We start from the raw sequence: 12,154 nt of genomic DNA on the forward strand, positions 1-12,154 counted from the left end.
GACTGTCATGTACGTGTCTTACGTGTATATATATATATATATATATATATATAAAGCATTATAGTATTATTAATTTATATTATAATGCTTTTCGAACAAAAAAAATAACAAAAGGTCATAATTAATAATACAGTCGAATCCCACTAAAGTGAACCTGGTTCATTGTGAACATTTTTAGTGGTCCCGTCTCTCCTTAAACTAACCCCCCGAATGAAGAAACAAACCTCTCTATTTTAAGAATCATCTTTTAGCCACTTGTAACCTGATTCTTGTGGAATCCACTTACTCTACAAACCTCTTTTCATTACAAATCACCTTTTGAAATTTTAAAAAAAAAAAGCAGTCAAAGAATTTCACTAGTTTCATAGTTGTTTTCTTAATGTTCTTTTATATCAATATGAGATAAGCAGACTTTTTTTACTCAAAAGCAGTAAAAATTGTGAATTCTGTAGAAAGGAAGGCATTTCCGATTGAGTTAAAATTATCATAAGTTTTAATCTTATTAATAATTATCTTCTTTTGTAACAAAAGTACAATACTGAAGAAAGAAAAAAGACTTTAAAAAAAATGAAGGAAAAAGTGAAATTTTGCAGGTAAATTCAACAGTGAATATATTAGGTTTTTTTTTTCTGCTACAGAAAATGTAGATAAGAAAATTCTGGATTTACTGATTATTAACACAGAAATTAATGGACTCTACTTAAAATTGAATTGCATTCAAGTATTCAACCAGAAATCATTCATTTCTTTCATAGAGTGAGAAATTAAAATCAATTTTTAGTTAAGTAAATATTTTAATTTTTAATTTTTTTATTTAATTAATAAAAAATTTATCAGCAAATTATGTCATACCACAATCATTATTTCCAAGAATATAACTGTCCTATGTTACAAAAATATTTTTCAAAGAATTTGGATATAATGAACCATAGTATATATATACATATGTAGTCAGACCTCGATATAAGGTCATCCGCATATAAGGTCACTTTTCCGAAGTCCTGGCTCACTGAATAGGAATTCTTTGTTACAGGTTATCGGATATATGGTCAAGTTTTAAAAACTGTTATTGCTTATAATGTCATTTTTATCTGAGACAAGTGGAGCTCTTTTCTAACAAAAGCCTATTTAACTTCTTTACAAGGCAATTACTAACTCTCGAGTTCTATGAAAATGTTGCAACCAACGAACAAGCTACAATTTCTGAAATTGTTTCATATTCACAGTGAGGACAATGACAGTGATCCTGAGACTGTAGCTGTAACCCAAGCGGAAGCCTTCAATGCAATAAATGGCATACGAAATTTTTTACAAACTATGAGGGAGCTGAGAAATATTTTGAGAAGTTACAAAATCTAGAAAACATTGTTCGAAAAATGAAACCAAAAATGAGACAGACCTGCATAAATGATTTATTTTAAATAAGGTAAGATGTAATGTATGTATGTACACTTTGAGGAAATTTGTAAACAGCTTTATTTTAAATTAAAATTTTTTAAAAAATCTAACTTTCTTTAATTCTTTACAAATTCTGTTAAAATTTATTGACTTAAATATTTAATTTATGGCCAATTTTCGTTTGTATTACCATTTCTTAAAAATCATAATGTGTACTATTTACGTGCTTAGTTGCGAACTGCTAATAAATCGGTTAAAAGGTCACCCCGCTTATAAGCTCACTTTTGCGATGTCGCTTAGGGTGACCTTATATCGAGGTCTAACTGTGTGAGTACATATATATATATGGAGAAATGTAAGATAAAGAAAAAACCTTAACTTCACTTAAACATCATAAGTTTGTTTACCTGTAAGGCTTGTACCCTTGCAATCCAGTCCTTTGCTTTTCTGACAGCATCAGCCAATTGCATGACATTAGGAAGATGAACTGATATATTTCCTGCTTCCTTAACAACTTGTTCCAGAACTTGTAAGGAGTGTTTAGGCCTAAAAGTAATTTAAATAAAATATCATCAACAAAATAACTAAGAAAGTCTGTAATTCAAATGAACACAAAAAATAAATTTCATAAAGAAATTCTAATATGAAGAGATTCAAAATAATGTCTTAAATAAAACTTCTCATAACAATATTCACATTAACAGGCATTTTATACATGGATGTACACAATGTAATCTCGATATTGTGAGCATTTACTTTATAATGAATAAATGTTAAAACTCTCAAAATGGCTCATTAATGAGATTTTCCATAATGGCACATTAACGACAGTATGTAGTTACAGCACAATTATGTAACTGCATACTATCAATATATCACAATTATGATATTTTTTTTATCAAATTATTTTTTAATAATTTAAGTTAAACTCTTTGGAATTTAATTGCCATATTCATAGCATATTAAAAATTTGCCTGTTTAAAGTTGTTGTTTTTTCTCCTAAATTGAAAGAATGATAGTGCTAAAAATAAAATTTATTTGAAAACTTTCAACCAAACAGCTAATTATTAAATTACACTCTCAAAATTCGAATTGAGCTAGTAAAATTTTTAAAGAATAAAAATTTTTAAGTTTTTGTCTAATATCAAAAATAAAGCATGCCTTTCACCTATTCTGATTGGTTGCAAGAATGAATTATATTATTCAAATAATATAGTTAAATGGAGCAAACAATAATCTTTAATTCATTATTATTGAATTAAATCTGATTAAATTAAAATCTGTAATTCACAGCGAAAAAATTTCATCTCGGGCTGTATTTTATTATTGGCACAGAATTGAGACAACTAATATACTTTAGCATGACCTTACCTAAGTGTTTGCTAGAGTAACTAAGAAAGCCTACCAACCAAGGTTAGTCTGATATATTAGGTGCATTAACCCATATTTTAGCAGAAATAATGGAAATGGAACTTATCAGTGAATAAATGAAACAAATATGTGGTGAAATAAATATGTTTTATAATTATTAATAACTCTAAATGCCATATGATGTAACTTGAACGTTTCCAGAAATGGAAATAAAAATTCAGTGCATAATACTATTAAATTAATATTAGACAAACAATTTTCTAACTGAGCGCTTTTAAGTGACATTTTACTTAATTCGGTAAATAAGCTTGAAAAAATGCTAATATGCTTTAAAATAAGCTGATGCTTAACAAATATGCTAACAAAAGGAAATAAAGATTTTGCATTGTTCTTTATTACTTATCTGCAAGCTCTCCATTGGCCAAAAAATCTATAAATCTTTAGCCCTTATTTTAACTGTTTTAATTGTAGCCTTCACATTTTTTGGGTCTAATTTTCTGACAAAATATAGTCTTTCTACAATTGCTTGTTGACCGTTCATTGCTAAATGCACTCGGAACCTTTTTCTACTCTGAAAACGCCTCAATACTTTTATCCAATGAGGTCTGCAAAATTTGAAGATTTGAAAAAATAATAAATGAATGTTGTAGTTGTAGAATGAGACGCAAAAAAATCTTTCTTTTTTAATAAATATAACATAGAACTTATTTTTCACTAAGCTTGAAGTATGGCTAAATCTTTTAACAAAAAATAAACACCTTTTAAGCACTCAATAAATATTTTTAAGAACTATATACATTAACAAAATGCTAATAATTCTTAAAGAATTTACATGATCATGATAAAACAACCAGTTTCTGACAAATAACTCTTTTTCTTGATTATATAAAATAACTCTTTTTCTTTTTATGGTATCTTGATTACCATAAAAAGATCGAGAGATTTTTCGGTTCGGTTTCAGAGGGTGGAAAATGAAGCCTGAAATTGAGCAGAGAATGCAGCCTGAAAATGCAGCAGAGTTGCACAGGAGAGAGCTAGAACCTCACTGAACTCAGCTCAGTAGATGCACATGCGGACTCGCAAGTATTTCATCAAACATGTAAAATGATTAGAGCTTTCACAAGCTAGGGACAAATGGTAGGCCGAAATGAATTGTGAAAACGTTGAATAGAACAATGTGAAGAGCACGCTTTTGCATAATATGTGGCGAAAATCAACATAGTGAAGAAAAACACTCATTTTCTCGAAAAAAGCACCTTTAAGGGCTTTTAAAAAAAAGAAAATAAAAATAAGCACCGTTAAGCACTTCTTAAAAACGCTGCGCACTATGATCTAGATATGTAAAAAATAAAAAATAATAAAATGTAAGATGCCTACTTAGCTTGCAGGCACATTTTGGCTTTTTCTTCCCACTTTTCTCCAAAAGTCAGGAGTTCTTGAAGTTCAGCCATTACTTTTTCTACGGTATGGTCAGGAGGTATGTTGATTCCCTTATCAAGGAGTTTACGCAACATATCTAGAGTAACCATCTCTGGGTGTATCAGGGAACCATTTACTTCTTCTAACCACCTCTTCTGGTAAAGCCTCTGCAAAATCAATCAAATTTCAATCATTCAATCAATTCAACCAATCAAATCAAAATTTTAAAAACTCAAAGTTTGCAACAAATCTTGACTATTACAAATTTACAAAACATGCAATGAAAGTAAAACTTAATGAAATAAAAGAACTGTACTAACAGCTTACTAAAGGTTAATATTTATTAGGAGCATGAATGCAGAAAGTTTAAGCTTTAGTGTCTTATGCATGAAAATAAAAATGTGCTAGCTTTCCTAATATAGAATAGAAAACTAGTTTTTCTAGCTTTCAGAATTATGACAAAATTCTTTTTTACAATTTACAATAATTTTTACATTAAAAATGCACACAATAGTTAAAAAGTTAAATTAAGCTCAAAAAGAAAATTTATGGAGTTCTTCAAAACTAAATTCTAAGATATTTTCTCCCTGCTATGATTTAGCTCAGAAATGAAAATTGATTTTATGTTAAGCAGAAATTTTAACTTAAAAGAAAAAAGCTGAAATATAATTATAAAATTTCACACGAAGAAAAAAACACAGAAAGGCCAGCTGCAAATCATTTTATTCTTAAGAAATAATAAAAAAATTTAGGAAAAGGAAGGGACCACTTGCTTGTTTTAGTTGCGGGATCTCGGGAATATCAATATCCAAATTAAGTCCAGCTTCCAAAAACTTTTCTACTTTTTTAGAATCTGTCTTATCATCATTGAGAATTTCTTTTGCTTCAGCTTCAAATGCCACGGCTCTGTCCAGCAGATCCTATTAAAAAATAACAATTATACAATTGATTAATTTTGTAATGTTTCTTCATTATGAGTAATATTCTTAAATTTTCTAACCTAATTAACTTGATAAGCATTCAATATTTTATTGAAACAAACATTTAGCTAAGATAATTGTGTTTGTAAAATATATGGGTCCAGACAATTACAGGGGTTTTTCTGAGAGGTAAATATTTTGTGAAAATTTAAGACATAATTTGTGAAAAATTTTAAATTACATTTAAAAATCAACACAAAAATATGAATTTATCGTTTCTTAAGGGATACAAAAATAAAATTTTAAGAAAAAGTATTTTGTTAAATAACCCTTTTTTCCTAAAGTTGAATTTGTGAAACTACCGTTTGACCTAAAATTGAATTTGGGAAGGTACTGCTAAACGGTAGTAAATTCAGCAAAGACAGACCCCTGAATTAGAACAAAAGATTTTAAATCTAGTCGACATATTGTACAGTTTTCAACTAGGTTGCATGCATAAAAAAGATTTAGCAACAAAAGAAAATGAATAAATCTTAGTAATGTGTATAACAATTTTCTTGGATTGTATAACATCAAAATTATTCATATGTAACATTATTCACTTTCGGAAAAAAATATATATATATATATATATACACACACACACACAAATATTCAAAACAGGATTACATTCAGAACAAGGATAAGCTGTTAACGAATGATTTAAACAACTTAAAATCCTAAACTCTTTCTTAAAACATACTTTTTAAAATTAATTTAAAGTTACAGATATTATGCAAAAAAAATTATTCTACATAATTTTTATTTTATTCAGTTTTTTTTTTATTACAATCACTAAAACTAAAAAAAATTTTATCTTCAATTTGTTATTAATTAAGTATCATAGACAAGGACTGAAAACATGCTTCAGTATCATGAAAAATGCATTACTTTATAAATCACAATTTCCTTGATTAATGAAGATAAATGAATAGGGGGAAAATATACCTTGACCAGATATGCTTCTTTTATTTCACATGCTAAAGTTGAAAGTTGATGATGGAATAACTGTAAATCTTCTAATGTAAGACGAGAGTTAGATTTTGTTTCTCCAACTTGCCTCATTCTATAAAATTCAAAATTATATTAAATTTAATTACTAAAAATACAAAAAAAAGTAAAAGTAAAACAGTAGAAATAAATGTTAAATACAATATTTCAAGTCAAAATTCGTAGAAAGTATTCAGTGTCTCAACAATAAAAGATGGACACATGAAGCATGTAGGTTATATGGGGAACATAATAAAAATTTCATTTGTGATTTTTGTTCTTAAATCTGATCAACTAATTCAATTTACGATAAATTCTAAATATATTTCTTACACACATTGATTTTAAAACCCCTGTATGTATCTCAGTTTAAAAGGGTCATATTATGAATTGTTGCTAAAAATAAATATTTCAGAAATAAAAAAATTTTCCANGTTTTTTAAAAAAAAAAAAAAAAAAAAAAAAAAAAAAAGTAAAACAGTCGAAATAAATGTTAAATACAATATTCCAAGTCAAAATTCGTGGAAAGTATACAGTGTCTCAACATTAAAAGATGAGCACATGAAGCCTTTAGGTTTTTAGGGGAACATAATAAAAGTTTTATTTTTGATTTTTGTTCCTAAATCTGATCAACTAACTCAATCTACAATAAATTCTCCTTATGTATCTCTCTCCTGTATGTTTAAAACTCCTGTATGTATCTCAATTTAAAAGGGTCATATTATGAATTGTTGCTAAAAATAAATATTTCAGAAATAAAAAAAATTTCCACCATATTCATCTACACACACCTGGTCATAAAAAAACACCTTTAGCATACTTTCAAAATCTAATTAAATTACTTTCTCAAATATAGTTATTTTTACATAATTAATTTACAGAGTGTGTAGCCAAATCCCTAAACACAAAAATAAGCACCTTTTAAGCACTCAAAAAATATTTTCAAGCACTATATACATTAACAAAATGCAAAATAATTTTCAAAGACTTTACACGATCATGAAAAAATACCTAGTTTTAGACAAAGAACTCTTTTCTTGATTATATTAGCCACCATAAAAAGATCGAGAGATTTTTCGGTTCAATATCTGAGGGTGGAAAATGAAACCAGAAATTGAGAATATCTTGCAAAATGCAACAGAGTTGCACGTGCGGACTCGAAAGTATATTAAGCATGTAAAATTATTAGCGCTTTCATACGGTATGGACTGAAGGTATGCCAAAATAGATTGTGGTTGAATGAATTGTGAAAACATTTAATAGAACAATGTGAAAACCATGCTTTAATACATGGCGAAAATCAACACGGTAAAGAAAGAAATTTCAATTTCGAAAAGGAAAATTAAGCAGTTTTTAAAAACACTCAATGAAAAAAGGCAGGGCTTTTAAAAAACGAAAATCAAAAATAAGCACCTTTAAGAAGTTTTTAAAAATGCTATGCACCATGATTTATATTGTGGAAACTAAAGGGATAATTTGTCAGAAAAATACAAATTTAAGGACGAGGCTTTGTCCAACTTACTTTAAATGAATTCAAAAAGTTTTGCTAGAGTGTGTGCTGCTTTAAACTTTAACTTTTAGTATTTAAATTTCAAAGTTTAATGTAACTTAATAAAGTATATGAACTTAATAAGCTAAATAAAGTATATGAAGTCTTCAAAAAGATTAAATCATACCTCGTTCGCACTTTTCGACTCAAAAGTTGTTGAGCGAGAGCTGCACATTTCTCACCCTCCTCAACCGCAGCTGAAAGATTTTGTAAGAGCTCAGACTGAGGAAATCTCTTCTCGTCTGCTTCCTGAAGCAACTCTTTGAAGTCTGATATACCTATATAAAAATAAAATTTTACCATTTAATTATCGGAAGTAAAATAAAGTTAGAAAAATTGAAAACAAAAACATAAATTACCCAATTTTGAGCTTTCAGTGGCATTCAAGGCAGTTTTTACTTTGATGGACCAACAATCAAATGATTCAGCTCTAGTTTTCAAGCGTTGTAGCATACCAGGAAGTTCATCCAATGTGTACCGGTACCTGCAACATTAAATGCATATTTAAAGAAAACATTTTTATTTTAGGGTGCATAGCCAGATTTTTTCAATAAAAAATAAGCACCTTTTAAGTACTTTTTAAGCACTCAAAAAATATTTTTAATCACTATCCAAAACATAAAATCAATAAAATACAAAACCATTTTCAAAAACTTTACGTAATCATGATAAAAATAACTAGTTCCTGATAAATATTGCAGAGAAAATTGTGAAAATCATGCATTTTTTATAATTTCGAACGACAATCGTCACGGCAAAGAAAAAATGTCTTTTTAAAAGATAGAAAATTAAGCACTTTTTACAAATCCCCAATTCAAAAAGCTACCCCAACTCAAACCTCTAAGAGCTTTTAAAAAACTTAAATAAAAAATAAGCACCTTAAAGCACTTTTTTAAAACGCTATGCACCCTGTGATTTGTTGCCAAAAAACTAAATGTTTTTAGACTAGGGAGCTCCACGTCCTGCACACTAAAGCTCGCCAAGCCTCAGAAACACTTACATACTTTCTAGTTTTTTAAATTAACTGAAACTCCCTTGTTTGCTCATATCACCTTGGTCCTATTAAATAATAAGATTCTTTTTCTAATATCCTTTAAAATTTATTTACTAAATTGTTAAACGGTTAATCTTAAAAATTTAAAATAAGTAATAAAAAAAATACTTTTATTAAATTTCAAAAAACACAATACTTACATTAAACTATGTTTTTCTGGAGGGCAAAAACATAACTTGTCTCTATGAGGAATACAGACCAACTTGTCTAAAAAAAATTATAATAATGAATATTATAAGACATAAATTTTATTTTAACTATAAACTAACTAAATATATTTTAACTCATACAGCAATATAGAGAGATTACAATGAAGATGAGGACACAATTGTCCAGACAAATTGAAAATTAAATCATTGTACTTATTAAACACAATTTGATAAAAGGTTATCACAAAAAAATAAAAGCTTCAATATACAGAATATTTGAAAATTTACTACTTTTTACCAATAAAAATTAAATTCTCTTTCTCTGTGATTGCACCTTAGCTGTGGTTTGACAAACAGCACACATGACACGAAATACAGTATCCCAGTCCAACTTTAATAAAATGAAAAACTTTCGCTACCACAAAAATCTCAATTAAAAGACTTTCTGCAAAGCAATTATAACTATTTCTTAAACATCACAATATTAATTAACTCTTGGATTTTGTTTCAACCCCTTTATAGTCCGACCAATTTTGGTAAAATTTGTTTGAAAATCAACTATTTTTTAAAAAATCTTTAACTTTTATATTATTCATTCCAGCATGCCTCAAATTAAAAGTCAAATGCAATGACAAAATTGCGGGAAAAGTACAACTCCACAAAGGTGAGAAAGAAATTATTATATTAATCTCTGTAATATTAATATACTGGTTAGAATTGGGAAATTTCCATTTTTCAACTTAGCAAGAGCCCTGGTGGCTCATGGGATAGAGTGTTTGCCTTCCAATGCGGCGAACCGGGTTCGAATCCCAACAGTGGCTGGTAGATACGAATTCCGCATCTACACCGTCCACAATGCTGACTTAAAATATCGTCAGTGGTCATGGATTAGACTCCCTCTGCCGTCAGGCTAACCGCGGAAGGTTTTCATGGTTTTCCTCTCCGTGTAAAGGAGATACGAATTAGTTCCATCAAAAAACCCTCCACGAACACAAATTTCTCCTCAATACTTGATCCCTAATCTTCTGGATTGGGCTCGAAATTACAAGGCTACGAAATTGAACAATAGTAATCGTAAACTCAGGTCAACCGCTCAACAACGATAATAAAATAAAAACAACTAAATAAAAATTTCAACACAATATTAAAAAATACTGACTGTTTTTTGTTTACAATGAGTGACATTAAAAAATGTTCCACAACGGTGAAAAATTTTCAGCAATTCACATGTTCATGCATAATATACATATCTGATCTTAACAGTTAATGATTCCATATAGGTTTGCTCTTTGTTTTTGAAGTGGTTTAATTGTTTCCTCCCCATAACTGTCCCATTTTATTCTTTCAAACATTTGGTCTAGAACAAACACATAGACAAAAGAAATAGTAGACATATAATCTATTCAAATATTTGTAAAGCAACACCATTCGTTATTCATTACAATTGTTAATTTATGGCAAAATATAAGTGGAACTTTACTTTGTTCATCTTTATTGTTTATAGACATTAAATTTTTAAGAAGTTTTAAGTTTTTAAATCCTTAAAAAGGAAATGAAATTTCCGCAAACCAGTCAAATACTTACAACTTTTTTAAACTGATTTCAAAGAAGTTTAGGAAAAATTCCTCTTTAAACCAGAGTAATGTTTGTAACAAAATTTTGAATAGTCAATTGAAGATAACATCAATCATGTTTAAAAAATGAGCTTTTTTAAATCAAGCTTCGTAATAAATGGGGTTAAATTTTTCTATTCACTAAGTATAGTTCAAGCGACTGATATGAGAGAAAATTATTTTACTTTTTAGAAGATTACTAAAATATGAATATACTGCAAAAGCAGCAGAGAATTTAATATTAAAGGGCCAACTTGAGAACACTTTTATAATCATATTTTCTAGACTATGGCTACCCCAAACCCTATTCCAAAATTCCTCGAAAAAACAACAAATTAAATTTTTCAATTAAATTTCATAACTTAAAATATCCTCAGCGCAAACTAATTAGCATATTTAAAATCAGCTTCTAGAACTATAAAAATTGAACACAAGTATGTAAAAAATCTGATCTACAGATTAAAAGTTTGAGAGGTATTCTTTTTCTTATTTTTATTTTGTGCACTGTATATAAATAATACTGTTTTATATTTCATTTGCAACTGGAGGGGAAAAAAACACACTGTTTAAACTTGTATTAACAAAAGAATCAGTGAAATAAAACTTTTATCTAATGTCATAAAAGACAATGAATAACATAAGTGGAAAAGCTTACTCTTACTGTTATTGCAAGAACAAGTAACAGCAGATAGGAAACAAGTGGTTTTGCAGTAATCACACTGCCGCTCATCATCTGGCAACAATTCAAACACTTCTTTATTAGCTTGTGTTACACCCTGAAATATAAATGATGGTTACTATATAAAGATTATAGCAAGATAAAAGCATAAAGTATCTGCACACACAATCCAAAAGCATCTGCAAGCTCATAATATTTTTGATAATACAATATTTTACTAAATATATGAAATCAGTAAACTATTTAATATTTTAATTTATTCTTGAAAAAATTATATATACATGCAACTTTAATATTAATAGTTATCAGGAGTCTGTCTAGGTTTTGCTGAGAGGTACATATTTTGTGAAAATTTAGACATAATTTGTGAAAAATTAAAAGTTATATTGTAAAATCAACACAAAAATATGGTAAAAATATGAATTTATCGTTTTTTAAGGGATACAAAAATAAAATTTTAAGAAAAAGTATTTTGTGAAATTTTGTAAAGTTGAATTTGTGAAGGTACCTCTAAACGGTAGTAAATTAGGCCTGGGCAGACCCTTGGTTGGTTATACATGGAACTGCATTCATATAAAGTAATTATCATATTAAGTAAGATTAGTAATTTCGCTCCAAACGAAAGTACATTAAAAGATTTCTTACTGTCACTGGAATCGTCTATTTTCATTGCAAAGCGATAGTTGAGTTGTAAAAAACCAGCTGGTTGTAGGCTCGGCCGCTAACAATGGGATCGCAAAATTTTGGACTAAAGTAGCAGTTGTCTCTTTTCTCTTTGGGAGCAGCATGCATACAACTAAGCGCTGACTTTCTTCTACCTCACATAAATCATGAGTACACCGGCTGCTTCATATCCCCCCCCCCTCCACCAAACGTTTTTTGCACGGGGATACTTTTTGTTCATATTACAATAAATATTTTTAAAAAAGTATCTGCAGAATTGGAGAATAACCCCCAATGTATCCGCGCACAA

At 28.6% G+C, this 12,154-nt stretch overlaps 1 protein-coding gene across 1 annotated transcript in view; it reads right to left on the bottom strand.

Moving 5' to 3' along the window:
• The window catches only part of LOC107441111 (Lysine demethylase 5), a 67,082-nt gene that overhangs the window by 23,378 nt on the left and 31,550 nt on the right, over nucleotides 1-12,154 (bottom strand). Inside the window, 8 exon segments of the mRNA XM_071180890.1 lie at nucleotides 1,806-1,944; nucleotides 4,147-4,355; nucleotides 4,962-5,108; nucleotides 6,096-6,213; nucleotides 7,814-7,964; nucleotides 8,046-8,170; nucleotides 8,881-8,947; nucleotides 11,164-11,278. Of these exon segments, the coding sequence (XP_071036991.1) occupies nucleotides 1,806-1,944; nucleotides 4,147-4,355; nucleotides 4,962-5,108; nucleotides 6,096-6,213; nucleotides 7,814-7,964; nucleotides 8,046-8,170; nucleotides 8,881-8,947; nucleotides 11,164-11,278 (1,071 nt within the window).

This window comes from Parasteatoda tepidariorum, chromosome 5 (assembly GCF_043381705.1).
Source record: "Parasteatoda tepidariorum isolate YZ-2023 chromosome 5, CAS_Ptep_4.0, whole genome shotgun sequence".
NCBI classification, from domain to species: domain Eukaryota; kingdom Metazoa; phylum Arthropoda; class Arachnida; order Araneae; family Theridiidae; genus Parasteatoda; species Parasteatoda tepidariorum.